A 17,200-nucleotide genomic window follows, 5' to 3' on the forward strand; every position below is an offset into this window, starting at 1 on the left:
TGTTGCTGCGTTACTGTCCGCTCGAGGCACATGGCGTGCAATCGCGGGCTTCATTCACGCTCGGAAAAACACTTTTATGGAGCACATGTTGAGCAACAGAAATCTGTATCGGGAGTTTCTCATGTTGCTCTACAATTTTCTAATTGAGACTTTTAATCTAATTATAATATTTGAGAAGTTGATTAATTTAGACTAATTATCTAATCAAGGGGAATGCAATAAATAACGTAAGTATCAGCAAGCGACGTTAAACAACATTACCTTGGTTTTCTCCCACAACGTAACATTTGCATATCTTATAGTTTGACTCAAATTAATTGAAACGCCCTGTATACTTCTTTGCAATTCGAATTATTCTCCACGGTTCCCCATGTCACCGCCGATGAAGGCTATAGGGTGGGATGTTACCAAAGATCATGTTAACTTGAGCGAACAGCCCGTATACCGATTGTCGTAAGACGTGAGATGAACTAGAAAATCGCCGGTATTGGAAACGTCTTATTGCTTCAGATTTACATGCCGTCTATTGATTGACTACGGACAAAAGTCGTTAATCACGGCCCAACCAGTGTACACTGTAACCAAGCGCAGGTACTGGTGGATGATGCGGAGCTACGTTAGATATAAGCCACTGAAGTTGCATACTGTTGAGAATGCTTTGCAGCCTATTCGTAGACTTTAGTATACACATAGTGTATACCTCCGCATTTGCTGAGCACAAGATATGATCTGCGTAGTGGCTCTCGGCAATCCCAAGACAGCCTTCACAGTTGTCATAGCCTGACCCTTTGCGGCAGTAGAATAAAGAAAACAAAACGCCGATCCAATCGTGACAACAGATGTTATGAGCGCCAACTTTATCTACAAGCGGATTCCAAACAGGCATCAAGCTAACATCACAGAGATTCGTAATGTTTCTAGCTGACAACGCAGACTTTGTGAGTCGGCAATGAACCGATGTCGAGCATGTGGTGTGCGCGTTGTGTGTTGTCTGATTCTCAGATACTTTTCATATTCTCCACATATCTCGATTGCATCACTAACATCGTCCTTGCAGAAGAGCGCTTTAAAAGCACTAACGACTTTTCTTGAAGACAGAGGCATTGTTGGCCGTTATTAACACTTTTGTTGTTCCTTTCATTTGAATGTCGCAGTGTATATGTGTGTGGTTGCGGATTATGTTATGTTCACTGTTCTGCCGTAACTATATGTGATAACGCACTTCCACGATGTATGTACCACCCGCTGACTAGAAACTGTGTTAATACGCGACAGTATAATTCTTATTTTAAGACTTTTTCCTACAGACCTGTGAAGACATTTAACTTGTATAGTGTATGTACCATGTGATTCTTACGTCGCAGTGTTACTGTGAAAACGTTACGTGACAAGTCCTGGTGCTTGTGTGAAAAGGTTGTTTGATGTGTAACCATGAACCCCTTATGTTGTAAGATAGAACCATTCAAGAGCTAAGGAGTAGCCGGCGCCTTAAATTGCGCGTAAACATCTCCTTATTACATATCAATAGAAAAACAAATCGGATGGTTTTTGATTGACTGATATTATGCGCTATATACTCATCAAAGTTTTTCATTCACTTAAAATATGTGCCAAATACTGTGGGACTACCTCGTTCTTCGCAGGTGGTATGCCTGAACGGCCGCGCATATGCGTATGTCATTGCTACACTGATTGCTTTGACCTATCATGCTTTCTTTGACCTACCTCGTGTTAACAAATCTCTTAACTCAGCACTTCCGTCTTATGCATGGTTGTGAACCGGAGTGAAGGCAGGAAGGTAACACGCCCTTCTGAAATGAAACATTCGGAATAACCCTTTGTTCGACAGTTGGGAATATGTTAAGGGCCCACGATATGAACCACCTTCAAGTCGGTATCGGCTTGCAAAGTGGGAACTCAGATTAAACGTTTTCAAGTAGATGGGCTTTTAACTATCATAAGAATATGTTTATTGAAGTTTCCTTCCCTGCCATGAGATGAAAGCTGACTAATATACATTAAAATGTTCTTTATTCTTAAGACCTCCTTTTAATTAGAGGTTGCTGTATTTTACATCATTAAGTAAAAATGAAGTTATGAATAATAAATTATTGGAATAAATGTGTAAATGCACAAGCAAAACAAAGTCCTAGTCCATTTCCCAGTATTCACTGACGGGAAATGTAGCCCTTCTGTACAATCGCGTTGTAGTGATATGGAGAACGAGGCAGCTACAAAAGAGTGAGTCACGAACCCAATTCATTAAAAGGCGAGGTTGCGCTGTAATAAAATAACACTCAACGCAAAGTAGTCCTTCCTTTAAATGTGATCAAGTCATCGGTTCATCGATTTGGAATGCTCGTACATTGCAGCGCAATCTCGAGCGCTCAAATGTGATCGAGAATGTACGCCAGTATTAGCTTCACGCTCGCAATCTCATTAGATAACGTTCTTTCGCTATTGAATCCGTGACAACATTCTGGATGCCCCCATGCAGGCACGTTTCTAGCTAACCGATAAGAGAGAGAGATAACCGAAGAGGGAAAGGTAGGGAGGTTAACCAAGGACGTGCCCGGTTGGCTACCCTACACTGGGGGAGGGGAAAAGGGGAAGAACAGATAAGGAGAGAAAAGAAAAATAATGGTTAGTCATTCAGGGTCAGTCGCACAGGAATGTCCACTGTCACAAGCATTCATGTAATCCAGTGTCCTTCAAGAAATGCAGAAGGGCCTTTGTGGCCTTTTGCATGCAAGAACGCATAGGCCATGATCCAAGTCCAATAATTGACTTACACTTTTAATTATTTGCGAGAAACCTGCGTGTTCCATTGAAAACGTGCTAGCTTCGTGCCGTGGCCGCTTGGGGTGCTCGTTGGTACGTGTCCAGAAAAGCTGGATATGAAAAGGATACTGTCAATACATTACACCAGCGGTAGCTTAGCCTGCAGAAAATTTGAGGACGAAAAAAGAGAGAAGCCAAGGCCGTGCAAAAACCAGTGGCTTATATTCTATTTCACATTAAGAGGAGTAAGTGAATATATTCCAGTAATGCAGTGCACAGGGTAGATAATATGTTGTCTATTATATTAACTTAACTGGTGTCAAGAGAAAGGAAATACAACGGAGACAGGTAGTGGACTGGTGGTGTTGATGACCATAAAAAAAAATTCAGGGATAGGATGGTGTAAGCTCACGCAATACAGGGTTTGTTTGTTCATTTATTTATTTATTTATTTATTTATTTATTTATTTATTTATTTATTTATTTGTTTGTTTGTTTATTTGGACCATACCGTCAACGGAGATTACACAGGGGAGTAGTGAGTTATACAGTGTATAAACGAATCGTTAGGAAGAACCCACAAGAGCGTCCTTATTCTTTATAACAGAATGCTAGCTAAACGTTAATACTGCGAACAAAAGAAACTGTAACAGAACAAAGGTAACAAGATATATGAGCTAAAGCAGTCACAAGTTTATCGTTATCTTGAATTGTTACAGTAGGTTCGGGAAGGCGATTGCAATCTTTGAGTGCGCTATTAAGTAGGGCTGGCGGAAGGAACTGATTCGACAAGTCGGAGTGGCACTTTGTTAATGTGATCCAGGCGACTTTAAATGTGTTAGGGGGGAAGGGCTAGCTGAAAACTGGAGGAACTGAAATATTATTAGTAATCGCTGACAAGCCTTTTGGACGTGACAGTGGTTCATGATACCGACCACGACGATGATAAGGGTGATGATGATCACGACGACGACGACGACGATGACGACGACGACGACGATGATGATGATGATGATGATGATGATGATGGGTGCCGTTCTATCTGTGTACAAGTGGCTGTCCTCGCCAACGAGCCAGCACTTTTCGATAAAACCCCATCGTAAGTGATTGCGGCAGCAATCATTGATTACGGCAAAAGACGTGAAAACTGAGAATTCGTAATTAACCACCAGGAGCGAGTTGACAGTCTGCAACTGAGGCAAGAATGCAGCGGCCAAACAAAATCATCGCAATGGGTTTAGGAGTACATATACCTGCGTCAATATTTCCTGCTCGCATTTGATTAGAAGTGAAGGTCGTTATCTGCCGACGAGACCCCCCGACGACAATCGAGTTTAGCGGGGCAACCAACCCGCAAAACCGTGCTGAAGCTAGACCGCGTGTTCGGATAGATTTACGTGTAAGCTTCGCTTCACATTGATTTTGTGTTGCCCTTTGTATCTGCAAGCTTCATTTGTAACGAACAAGTCCTCATTTATTTCGCTCGTAAATCTTCTTTACTGGTGTAACAGCAAGCTTCAGAGGCGGACACCGCGCGTTTTATGGAGAACATGTTTGTGATGAGGACAATTTCGGCTTCGTCCGCAACAGTATCGCTTCTTGTGAGCACTGAAATAGATGTTGAGAAGCGCCATCACTCACAGATATGTTTCAGGAAGTGTTGTGCCTCAAAAAGAACACAGGAAAAAACGAGGAAAAGCGCCTGTTCGTCTACCTCGTTTTTTTTTCCTGTGTTTGTTTTTTCTTAGGCACAACTCTTCCTAAAACATAGCCATGCACCAACTCGCCCAACAAGAAAGTTCCTCTAAACCACTCGGACTCTGCATGACGCACGAAAACCCTGCATAAATGGCCAAACGTAATGTTACGTGGTATATAGCTTAGCGGTCAACGCGTCTGGCTCCCGAACAATCATTGCCGCAAAGGCAGTGGACGGAGTCATATGCTGAGCCGAAAGCGGAGCATTGGGCTGCCAGATAATGACACCGTAACCAACGGACACAGTAACCGCAGTTTCGAACTTTTATCTTTCCCTGCAGACGGCATACTTTTCTGCGCTTGTCGCTGCATATCGTCTGGTTCAGCCAGCTTGACCTCACGCCGGCACGAGGGAAAGCTGTTCTTGTTGGCTGTATACGGCGGAAGCAAAATAATTCCGACTGAAAAAGCAAAACTGATAAAAACGGCGAGCGCGCAACGGCCCATTTCGCATTGTCATGCCTAATAAGTCACTGAAGCAACGCGGAGCACGGAGGTTTGCGGCAATAAAAGCGTACCATCCCCCAGAAAGCAGAAGAAATGTAGGGCGTTTGTCGTTGTAGATGGCACCTAATTATAGGGTTGTGCGTCGTTTTTATTGTGTATCGCATAACGGCACGTCACGCAAGCTTGCGCCATGCAATCCAAACACCAACCTACGGCTAACTGTACTCGTGGCTATTGCTCTGAAGCGCCGACGGTCGAAGCTGTCCTACAAAACGTGGACCGCTTAAGTGTGCAGCGCGCGCTATTCAAACTGGCCCTCCGGGCTACGCCACCGACACTAGTTTTATGCGCTGGCTTTCGAGCTTCGCCCATAAAAAGACGACCACAAGTAACACCGCTGGCTTCGACTTCAAAGCGTACGGAACGTTCTCCGCCACCTTTCAGATTTAATATCAAACTTTACCATTGCAATCCCGCCCCTAAAACGAAGTGAGGACAACAGCATCCCAATTCTTTAAGTTCTGCTTATACTCGTATCTCCAAATATAAGTGGCCAAACCTCAATGCCCCGTCAAACACACACGAAAGTCGGCAAAAGCTGTGCCCGCATTCGCAAACGTGTTCCTGCGCTAGAACTTAAGTCATTGAAATGCTGTTCATAAGAACAAGTGTCAGCGAATGGTGACGCTGTGCATATCAACGAAAGCGACCGGCCAATGGCAAACAACCTTTACGAACGAAAAGCTTCGTCACTCCATTCTCATCTTCTCCTGTACCCAGGTTCCTGTGCTTCTTCATCTTCTATTCGAAGGCTCATACCGCTTCACCCTTACAGGTTTCTTTTGCTAACCCCTCCTGGGGTAATACTTGAAAACGTTTCCAATCGAGGCAAATTCAACTGAGCCACGTTCACCAATGTACCACACAGTCTCCAATATTCCTTTCTGAGTGGCTGTCTTTGTCACAGAGTAAGGACCATAACATTTGGCACTGGATTCTCTTACTTCTTTCTTAACTAGAACGAGGTCGGTGACTTGAATGTCAGGGATATCTGAGCAATGTCTCTTGTCAATTTTTTTTTTCATTCGTTTACGGTACCACTCCTCCTGCGATTTTTCTTTCCTCTCCTCGACGATATTGAGATTTTCTAACAGCACCAGCTCACGGTCTGCCTGAAGAATAGGGGTTCCTACTGAAGAAGCAAACTGTGGGCTGCATCCCAAGCCACTGGTGTAGGAGCGATTGTGATGTCTTACAGCTGCTTCTAAGGAGCATTTCCATCCACCAGGGAAACTATCGTACATCCTGATGTATTGTTTCACATCTCGTATAGCACGCTGTGCAAGCTCATTCGCAGCGGGATGGTTAGGCGCACAGAATTTGATTGATATATTGTGGTCTCGAGCCCATCTTGCTAGTTCTTCACTCTTGAACGCTGGGCCGTTGTCGCATACGATCGTCCTGGTTGTCTTGAACATATCCCGTTCGAGGAGGGCGATGACACTATTCGCATCTTCTTTTCCTGTCGGTGCCGTGACGATCCTGGTGGATTCACCTATATGGCCAGAAGAAAAGCTTGCGTTTTTCGGATTCCTTGTCGTTTCTTATTTAGCTCGGCAAAATCCAGGTGTATAACTTCAAAAGGCACGTTTGAGTGGCAAGCTTTTATCATGGCGTCCGCAGGCTGCTTATATTTCATTTTGTTGACTTGACAAATTTGGCATGAACGAACTATTTATTGAAGTCTTCTTTCATGTGAAGCCACGTAAATCTCTCGACTAGCTTGTTGTAGGTGCGCCAAACTCCGTCGTGTCCTCCAGATTCTGCGCTATCGTGGTACAAATAAAGCACCCTGGAAACCAGCGTTGGCGGGACTTGATAGCGACCTTCCACAAAAATCAATTGTTCAGTGCATTCCCACAATTTTACTTCATTGATTTCTTCCGGTTGTTCTTTGTTGGCCTGTATCGTCAGTCCAGACAATGCATCTGCATCAGTCAAAAAGGGTCCAGGTCTGTGGGAGATGGTGAAATTGAACTGCTGCGAGTAGTTCACCTATCTGGCAATACGTCCCTTAGGTTGGGTCATATTCAAGAGATGAATGAGGGCCTGGTGATTGCTGAACGAAGTAAACTTCGCACCTTCTAGGTACGTACGGAAGTACTGAATTGCTTTAAGGACTGCAAGAGCTTCCTCTTCAGTAGTGGCGTAGTTGACTTCAGATGGCTTGAAGGTGTAGCTGTAGTAACCTTTTCTCACTTTTCTCAGCCGGATGCTTCTGGACATTTCTGGTACAAAACTGCACCTGTTTCATAGTGTAAGGCATATCGGTATTCAGTTGAAAGGGTAAAGTGAAATCTGGTATGCGTAGAATAGGGTCAGCAGATATTCTGTGCACCAGATCACGGTAGACTCTCTCACATTCCTCATCCCACTCATATGGAAATTCTTCCTGCGTTAGGCGCGTGAGGCATGTTGTTTTAATGGCAAAGTCTTTTATGAAAGGTCTGAAATGTCCCACTAATCCCAAAAACACACGCAATGAGTGGACGTCATATGGTTTTACCAGTTGGGATATCTTCTCGAAGGACTCTTGTTTCGTGCTTTTGGTAGTCCTATCAAAGACTCTTCCAAGAAACACAACTTTTCTTTGAAAGAATGCACTTTTCTTAAAATTAACCTTGAGCTGTTCCAAGCTCAAGCCATTTACTACCAGCGACAGGTATTCCTCCTACGGGGCTGAAACCTGAATTCTTACGAAATGGGTTCTGCTTAAATTGAGGACGACGCTGCGAGCTATGGAAAGAGGGATGATGGGTGTAATGATAAGGGATAAGAAAAGAGCAGATTGCGTGAGGCAACAAACGCGAGTTAATGACATCTTAGTTCAAATCAAGAAAAAGAAATGGGTATAGGCAGGACATGTAATGAGGAGGGAAGATAACCGATGGTCATTAAGGGTTACGAACTGGATTCCAAGAGAAGGGAAGCGTAGCAAGGGGCGGCAGTAAGTTAGGTGAGCGGATGAGATTAAGAAGTTTGCAGGGACAACATGGCCACAACATGACCGGGGTAGTTGGAGAAGTATGGGAGAAGCCTTTGCCCTGCAGTGGGCGTAGCCAGGCTGATGATGATGGTGACATACATATACAGCGACATTCAAATGAAAAGAACAATAAAAGCGTTTAATAACGGCCAACAATGCCACTGTTTTCAAGAAAAGTCTTTAGCGCCTTTAAAGAGCTTTACTCGACGAGGGAGCCCTACTTGAACTTGAAATTAAGCGCGGCGTCCCATCTTCGCACTGGGTTGCTTCGAAATGTCGTCAAGAATTTTTCCTTCCACTGGTTCCAAGAGTTGCCAGCTTCTTCAATAATGTGCAGATCGTACCATTTCCGTGCAACACTTCTTAAGTAACTACGCATGCTAGTAATCTTGTCCTCATTAGAGTACCAGATGTTCTTCCCAGCAGCCTTTCATAGGATTCAAGCCAACTTTCTGGACTTGAAGACATGCCGTCGAACGCATCGGGTTCTACAAATTTAGTCACCGGCTTCTCAGCGTTTAGTGAGCTTATAAGCGATGTCGCCAGTTGGTTTTGTTGCGCAATCTGTTCTTGCTGTAGCCGAAGAGCTTTCAAAACGAGGCTCACTTCTTCCGTCGAAGACCGTGATCCAGAGTCCTTTCGACACATCGGTTGAAGAACTAATTCGTCGAAGATCGCCAGGCGCAAGTTCACTTTCACAGCACCTTTCTGACGTAGTTCAGCAGTGTCCATGGGAGCCTTCTCTAAAACCAGGTTCACGAGTTCTGCACAGGTGAGTTCGCGAAGTAGTTGTACCGCTGGTTCATCTTGACCTTGGTATCTCGAGAAGATGATCTTCTCTGCGGAGGTCTCCTGAAGGAAAAATGTCACCCACATGCTGGAGTCGGTTGTCCGCTACGCCAAAATAATGTAGCGTTCCTAGTCAAAGGACACAATAGACGCAAAACATTGCCGTAGAACTGATGTCCATCTTGTCCACCTTTATTATAACTCCATTCTCCTCTTCTCTTGTATCCAGGTTCCTGGGCTTCTTCATCTTCTATTCGAAGGCTCATACCGCTTCATAACTATTGGCTGGTATTTGTACTTACGAACCTTTTTCAGCCGTAAGAAGTGCTATAGGAATTGTTGCTTCATACTTGCGTCGAGAAACTTAAGTGAGCCAGAACCGCAACGAACTCTAGTGAGCGACACGCTTGGGCTAAGAACGTATAATAACATTGAAGCATACCTCAAATCAAGTTAGCTACCAACTTCAGGTTTCAAATAACAATGGCTTCGTACGCACCCGATAACTCGAGCAGTTTAAAGAGCGCGTTATGAAATCGGGTGCGCCTATCAACTAGCTCATATTTCCCCCTCAGTGTCGTTCGATCAAGCAGAGAGATAGTTCGAAACAAAAGATGTAGGCACCTTTTCTAGCTTTCGTAACACGACCGCAGTAAACAAAAGCATTGCTGCAAACCATCAGCATCCATCTTCTGGGCCGGCCCACCATTGTGCTCGATAACGCCCAACAGCACGACCGGCCCGGCACGCGGCAACGCCGTTAGGCGTGACGGAATAACGCGTTTCGTTAACGTTAACGCGTGCAGACAACGCACCGTTCTCGCATCTCTACTTATTGTGTTTCGCGATGCTTCGAGGCCCGAGCTGGCACCATATATATAGTCGCTCCGGGAAACGCGCCCAAAGTCCGCTGGGAGCGGGCTCAAATTTGCAATAGGAAGTTCCGCGCAACCCAACCTCAGCCCACCCGCCCCTTCCCTTCCCACCTTTCTTTATCTCCACCCCCTGCTGCACACGAAACGGGGCTGCCCGCAGCGAAACGCGCTAATTCCGCCCCCCCCCCCCCCCCCGGAGAATAGCCCATCTCATTTCGAGCTTGCATGCATACATCACCACTCGCATCGTCCAAGCGGGCTGCGGCGTCGAAGTCCGCGTCTATGCCCCGTGCCCGTACTCGCACGGTGCTCGAAGACAAAGGAGGACGTTACAAGGGGGTGGGGGGAGGGGGCGTTGGTAGGGCGCATGCGGGTGCACAGTCGTCGAGGGCGGATTTCCTGCATCGGCGAACCACGTCTCGCATGCGCTCTGTGCACGTGGCGCCATAACGGGGTGTGCTCGTGTCCGCACTGCGTATGCACGCCCCGAAGTCCGCGTCCCTCGGTTAGTTCCGTGCAGCTACGAAGACAACGAGGCCCGTTGGAAGTACATGTGAAACATACTGGTTAAGAACGGTTGCGGCCTTATGGTGTGTTTCGCCCCTTAAGCGACACGCGCGCGGATATACCATCTAGTACGTAAACACGAAACGGATGCGGACCATGTGCACTAGTAACTGTTGATTCCTCCTGTGTTGGAATAAGCAGTTGCTAGTTCACAAGGTCTGCGTTACGCAGCTCATCGCTTACCACTCTAACCGACTGGGAGGCAGCCTTTAAGAGCGGCGACCTCTCAGAGCAACTACGGGTGTAGAATAATTAAAGGCTACGACCAACGCTCTGTGGAGGTCACTTCGCGAGTGCGACTACAAAAAACTGCTGCTGCGTGAGACTCTTTCGGGCGGCGGCGTATACAGCGGCCGCGCACGCAGGAGCCTCGAAGGAACGATTCTCACTCGTCGGGGTTCGCTTCAAGACTGAACGTTTATTTTACAAAAGACATCGCAGTGACTAGAAAGGGAAGAGAAAAGAAAATACAAAATACGAGTTGTCCGTTGGCCACACCGACGCCTTCGTCCTTCTCGGAAGCGCCGGCCATTCGCGCCCAGCAGGCGGTCCGCCGAAAACACGGGGCACGGATCAGGTTGCGGGTCGAGGCGCCGGTCGGGACACCAGCCCAGCGGGGCGCCCCCTCGTCCGTTCGCCGGCTCCCTCTTGGTGCGTCGCCGGGCCCCCAACCACGGTTGCAGGAAACGCGCGACGGTCGCTACCAATTCTCAACATCCTCCCCCGCAATGAGCGCCGGCTCATTCCCGGCCACCATTGTCAGCACAGGCAGGCACGTCACTGAGCTCGAGTGGGTACAAGGCTTGTACGGGTCGTCGCAGTTCGCTTTGGTTCGGGAGAAGGATCTTGCAAGCACGTACTCGGCCATCTCTTCCTGGAAAAGTCTCCAAAACACGACACATTTTCCACATCTGGCGTGGAGCCCGATCATCCCCGAGGAGAACTATGTCTCCCTCACCGATGCCTCTTCCTCTGCCTGGCTTTGTAACATGCGCTGAGCGAAGCTGCAGTAGGTATTCGCGTCTCCACCGTTTCCAGAATGAGTCAACAAGCCCGGCGCGTCTCCTCCATAGGCGTGTTAGTGTCTGTGCTGACGATTTGACTTCGGTGGTCTCTCGGAAAGGAGGCAAGCTCGTTAGCCTGCGACCGACTAGGAAATGTGCTGGAGTCAAGGGCATAAGCTCCCCCGCGTCCGAAGAGACGAAAGTCAACGGACGAGAATTTACGGCCGCCTCGACTTGGGTTAGAACCGTGGAGAGGCTGTCATGGTCAAGGCAGCTCCTTCCGAGCACTCTGCGAAGGGTGGCCTTCACGGTTCTCACCATTCTCTCCCAAAAGCCACCCCACCACGCCGCTCTCTCAACAATAAATTTCCAACTGATATTTTGTGCACTAAAAAAAGACTGGACCTCGCTTCCCTTTATGGCGTGGAACATCTGGTTCAGATCTTTAGATGCCCGTTTAAATGTCAATGCGTTGTCGGACAGAACCGTCTTGCAGATTCCCCTCCTTGACACAAATCTCTTAAACGCCATCAGAAATGACTTCGCCGAGAGGTCTCTAACAAGCTCGAGGTGAACGGCTCGTGTTGTCGCACAAGTAAACAAAGCAATATAAGCTTTGTGTTCGGACCCGCTATCATTGTAGAATATGGGCCCCGCAAAGTCGATACCCGTCGTCTCAAATGGCTCAGCCTGGGTCACTCTGTAGGGGGGAAGCGGGGCAGTGGGCTCTTGTGCAGCTCGGCAACTCTGCCTCTGGCACGGAAGACAGCGTCGAATGACCGATTTGATGGCCTGTCTCCCTCGAATAATCCAGTAGCGTTCTCGAAGTTGGGATAACGTGTCCCGTACTCCGGCGTGCAGTAGGCGTCTATGCTCCGAAGAAATGAGCAAGCGTGTGAACGGATGAGACGGTGATAATATTACGGGATGCCTAGCGCTTTCTTCTTCTGTGCTGTACTGAAGCCGCCCGCCAACTCTCATTATACCGTCAGCGTCCAAGAATGGGTTCAACGCTATCACTGACGATGCCCGGTCGAGCGGTCTGGCGGCACGCAGCGCGCCAACATCGTTCCCGAACATGTCTAATTGACAGGTTCTTTGCCAAAGCTTTTCCGCGTCGGCTACCTCTTCAGCCGTCACCTCGCCCGTAAGTTTCGACCGGCCTCGGCAGTTTAGAATGAAACGCCTGGCCCACGCTGTTATACGGAGCACTCTCGTTAGTGAGCTATGGTCTTCCAGGTTCATTAGTGGTTCCGGTGCGCTCTCTGTGATAGTGTGAAGAATATGGACCGCTCGCTCTTCTGCCATGCAAAGCTCGCCCTCCCGGATATCTGACACCGCAGTGACTCGTTCTTCCCTTTTAAGCCACTCTGGGCCTGTCCACCAGTCCTTGCGTCCGACCAGCTCCGCAGGAAAGATCCCACGGGTAAGCAAGTCCGCCGGGTTCTCCTTGCCGGGACAATGTTGCCACACAGTTGGGTCTGTTAGCGTTTGAATTTCCTGCACTCGATTGCAAACGAAGGGTTTCCACCTTTGCGCAGAACTCCTTATCCAACTGAGTGCGACAGTTGAGTCTGTCCAACAGTGCACGGAAATGCCGTCTACGTTCAGTTGCTCTGTCAGGTAGCTTGCGAGCCGTGCACCAATCAGCGCTCCCATCAGCTCTAGCCGCGGCAGTGACAGTCGCTTCAGTGGAGCGACTCTGGCCCTTGCCATTAATAGTGCTATGGTGATTTCACCCTCTTCATTTTGCGCCTTGATGTAGGCCACTGCACCGTATGCTTTCGGGCTAGCGTCACAAAATAAGTGCAGCTCAGATTTCGTTCGGGCATGTCTTAGGTTACGAGCCAATATTCTTGGGACTGATACCTGCCGAAGTTGAGGAAGCTGTTGGCACCATTTATCCCATGTCTCCTGTAAATCTGAGGGAACCCTTTCGTCCCACGCCGTACCTCGCTCCCAGAGGCTCTGGAACATGATCTTCGCCGTGATGGTAATGGCCGAGAGAAAGCCAAATGGGTCAAAAATGCGCGCCGAGGCCTGCAATACGAATCGCTTCGTGTCCTGCCGACTTGCCAAAAATCCAATCAGGGCGGTCATCTCAAAAACGAATTCGTCTGTGTCAGGCCTCCACTCTACACCGAGAATCTTTGTGGGGCCTAGCTCCGGTAGAGTTTTTTGGGCGCTTTCAGTCGCGGCAAACGATGCAATCAGTTCTGGGTAGTTTGATCGCCATTTCCTGAGGTTCATACCTGCAGCCTTGAGTATGGACTGCGATTCCTTGATTATGCGCTCTGCCTCTTCTACACTGTCGGCACCAGTAACCAAGTCGTCTACATACAGGTTGTCACTCAGGATCTTGGCGGTGCGAGGAAATTTCTCCTGTACCGTTTTGAGATGATGACTTAAGGTAGCTGCGAGGAGAAACGGGCTACATGTAACGCCGAATGGCACCCTTGTCATGCGGTACTCTTTGATTGGAGGGAGCGCGTCGCCCTGCCCTGGTGTACTTTGATACCACAGAAAGCGGACAGCGTCGCGCGCACTCTCTGCAAGCTCGATTTGAAGGAAAGCCTTTTCTATATCGGACATTATGGCCACATTATGCACTCGGAATCGAATCAGGATGTCCGCTAGGTTTGGATTTAGATTAGGTCCTGCGAAGAGGACGTCGTTCAGTGACAGCTTTCCCGCCGCTTTGGAGGAGGCATCGAATACGACTCTCAACTTAGTTGTTTCGCTACCAGGCCGGACAACACCTCGGTGCGGCATGTAGTAAATGGGCCCCAGCGGGGACTCACCCAGTTCGTTCGCTTCCTCGGCGTGTCCAGCTTGCAGGTAGTTCCTGATTGCCTGATCGTAGTCTAGAACGGTTTCTTCATGTCGGAGCAGCTTCGCCGTTAATGAGTGAAGTCTGTGCGATGCTATGCTCTTGTTGTCTGTTAAGTCTGACGCGTTTTCTTTCCATGGGAGAGCTACTTGGTATCTACCGTTCTTCTGAGTGATGGTTTCTTCAAAGGCCCGAAGAACGCTGTCTTCTTTGGCGGTCAGCTGTGTATCGTTGACGATCCCAAGGTGCTCCAGCTCCCAGAATGACCTCAGTTGACGAGAGATTTCGTCGGGTGCTGTGGTCACACCTACCCGCATCACTCCGGTGCTCGATAGAAAGGTTGCGACGGACGATGTAGACTCAGTGCCCTGCAATGTCCATCCAAACGCAGTCTCCATGGCCACGAGCTTCTCACCAAGGCGCTTGACATTTCCTGTTGCTATATCCCAGTAGTGATCGGCCCCGATAAGCAGCTCAACTCCAACACCAGGATGGTAGCCGTCAGGCAAGGAGTCAGCGAGCTGGAGGTCTTGTTCACGAGCGATGCTAGCCGTGCAGTCGTCAGGTGGTGGGAGGAGGTCTCCGCAGATCTCGGGCACCTCTAATGCTTCGATCCGAACTCTGGTGTTGTTGCGCCAGTTTCGCAGCCAGCATTCCACGCGATGACACCTTCTTTCTTCAGACGGTCTCTCGCTTCCGAAGGCGTAGATAGTTAGCTTCTCCCCTCCTATGACGCGAAGATTGAGGCGCCGGGAAACATCCTGTCGTACAAACGTTCTCTGGCTGCCACCGTCAAGCAGCATTCTCACCAGAGCACTGTTGTGCTGGCCCTCCGCATACGCTCGTGCAGTCTGCAGAAGCACACGGGTCTTTCCCAGTGCTGGTCCCACCTGAAGCGATGATTGCACTGCTGTCTCTGCTGGTGCAGCATCTCCGATTGAAGGAGGGCGTGTCGGTCTTTGATTGAGCTCGCAGACGCCAGTTGCGTGTCGTCCAGAGCATTTGGCACACCTCAGCCACCTTGCAGTTCTACACTCAGCGGCACGGTGCTTCTTTTTCGCACACTTGTAACAGCGCCTCTCTCTTGACATCACCTCGTTTTTCTTGGCCATGGGCACGGGGGCGACACAGTTCGCTGGTTGATGTCCCTCTGCACCACAAAATGCGCATTGCGCTTCGCCGTCGGTTACGGTGAGAACAGATGCCGATGGGTTTTGCGGGCGAACATCCCCTTTGATTGGCGCTTTCTGTCTGATAGCGGCGTCCGGGTACCCACGGCGTAGTGCACTCTGTGCTCTCTCTCTGCTCTCAACTTCCTCTCTCATAAAATCGAGGAAACCGAGAAGCTCGTGTTGTGGCGTTTCAGGTGAGGCAGCCTTCCGTCGGAAGTACGCCAAGCAAAGCTCACTTGGGATACTTTTACGAAGGATGGTGAGAAGCAACGTGCCGTAGGTGCTCGACGACACTCCCAGCGCCTCTAGACTTCGGACTCCCGAGCGGATTTCGTCGTAGAGGCTCCTCAGCCTTTCGATGTCCCGCAGATCGTGCACTGGGCGAACGTCAAGCAAGCGCGACATGTGGTCCTCAATTATGACGTCCTCCTTCCCAAATCTCTCAATGAGGGTCTTCACTGCGATGTCGTAATTTCTATCGCTGATCGGCAACCCCTCAATGGCAGCGGCGGCTTTTCCGGTTAGATAACTGGTTAAGTATTGGAACTTCGCTATTGCAGGCAGGGTGCTGTTCTTGTGAATAGTCGATTCAAATTGGTTCCAAAATTTCTGCCACGAGCGCAGGTCCCCGCTGAATTTTCCGATTTCTAACTTCGGTAACTTGGTTGTTGCTGATAGTGGCTGGAATGTCGCAGGTGGGACGGAACCGATGTGGTATGCTTCCTGCTGTGATGCGTTGCCTGTGACTGACGGAGTTGTCGACCGGCTCTCGTTGGCTGTCTGACTCCTGAGAGCTCTCTTGATCTTTGTTTTGATGGAGCAGATCTTCTCCGTGTATGCAGCGCAAGCTTCTAATTCTGCATCTAATTCTTGAAGATCTATCTTCTTTTCGATGCTCTCGTTAACAGATTTCAACTCATCCGCTTGTTCGAGGATAAGGTCGAGGTGTTCCTCAAGCTCACCGACTTGGATGGTTGGCGATTGCAGTAGGTCGCTAGCCGCTGCGATGATTTTTTCGATTGCTTGTCGCAGGGCAGCTTGCTTCTTCTGTAGTCGCTCCATGATGCAGGCGAAGTTATTCCAGATGTAGCACTCCCGGGTTTCGGCACCAGAAAATGTAGAATAATTAAAGGCTACGACCAACGCTCTGTGGAGGTCACTTCGCGAGTGCGACTACAAAAAACTGCTGCTGCGTGAGACTCTTTCGGGCGGCGGCGTATACAGCGGCCGCGCACGCAGGAGCCTCGAAGGAACGATTCTCACTCGTCGGGGTTCGCTTCAAGACTGAACGTTTATTTTACAAAAGACATCGCAGTGACTAGAAAGGGAAGAGAAAAGAAAATACAAAATACGAGTTGTCCGTTGGCCACACCGACGCCTTCGTCCTTCTCGGAAGCGCCGGCCATTCGCGCCCAGCAGGCGGTCCGCCGAAAACACGGGGCACGGATCAGGTTGCGGGTCGAGGCGCCGGTCGGGACACCAGCCCAGCGGGGCGCCCCCTCGTCCGTTCGCCGGCTCCCTCTTGGTGCGTCGCCGGGCCCCCAACCACGGTTGCAGGAAACGCGCGACGGTCGCTACCAATTCTCAACAACGGGCTCTCTAGAGGGCCTGCGACAGGGCGGAGGACCACGATCTTCCGACCCGGCCGACGTGGGTAGGGCCCGCGAGAGCTACGGGGGAGGCACCCTAACGCAGTTCCTCAGGACCATCAAAAACGTTGTTTGTCTCTCTGTCTCTTTCCATTTTGTGTTTACATGTCTCCATATGTGTGTGTCACCGAAGCAGTGAAGCCTCTACGCGTAAGCATACAACGCTTGTAGGTACGCCATCGGCATATGGCCTCAATCCACCTTGTTCTCTTTATCTCGGCCGGCGTTCACAATGACGTCTTATGACAGAATTGCTAGTACGATAAACATTTCAGCCAGTCC

General features: G+C 49.0%; 1 protein-coding gene across 1 annotated transcript; it reads right to left on the minus strand.

Moving 5' to 3' along the window:
• Nucleotides 1-8,787: 8,787 nt before the first annotated feature.
• LOC140213475 (uncharacterized) lies at nucleotides 8,788-16,331 on the minus strand. Its single transcript, XM_072284724.1, has 4 exons — nucleotides 15,506-16,331; nucleotides 13,137-15,028; nucleotides 10,968-11,137; nucleotides 8,788-8,884 (listed from the first exon to the last, which is right to left on the minus strand). Exons 1-4 carry the CDS (start codon nucleotides 16,329-16,331, stop codon nucleotides 8,788-8,790), a joined length of 2,985 nt encoding a protein of 994 aa, XP_072140825.1.
• Nucleotides 16,332-17,200: the final 869 nt, after the last annotated feature.

The sequence above is a fragment of the Dermacentor andersoni genome, chromosome 10 (genome assembly GCF_023375885.2).
Source record: "Dermacentor andersoni chromosome 10, qqDerAnde1_hic_scaffold, whole genome shotgun sequence".
Taxonomy (NCBI): Eukaryota; Metazoa; Arthropoda; class Arachnida; order Ixodida; family Ixodidae; genus Dermacentor; species Dermacentor andersoni.

What these genes read in the sequence shown, in the direction of transcription:
- LOC140213475 (XM_072284724.1), bottom strand. Translation starts at nt 16,331, where the DNA reads ATGGAGCGACTACAGAAGAAGCAAGCTGCCCTGCGACAAGCAATCGAA. An exon ending in CCTTCGTAAAAGTATCCCAA is followed by an intron (nt 15,029 to 15,505) that starts GTGAGCTTTGCT and finishes CTTCAATCGGAG; the next exon opens with ATGCTGCACCAGCAGAGACA. An exon ending in AGCTTCCTCAACTTCGGCAG is followed by an intron (nt 11,138 to 13,136) that starts GTATCAGTCCCA and finishes AGACTTTTCCAG; the next exon opens with GAAGAGATGGCCGAGTACGT.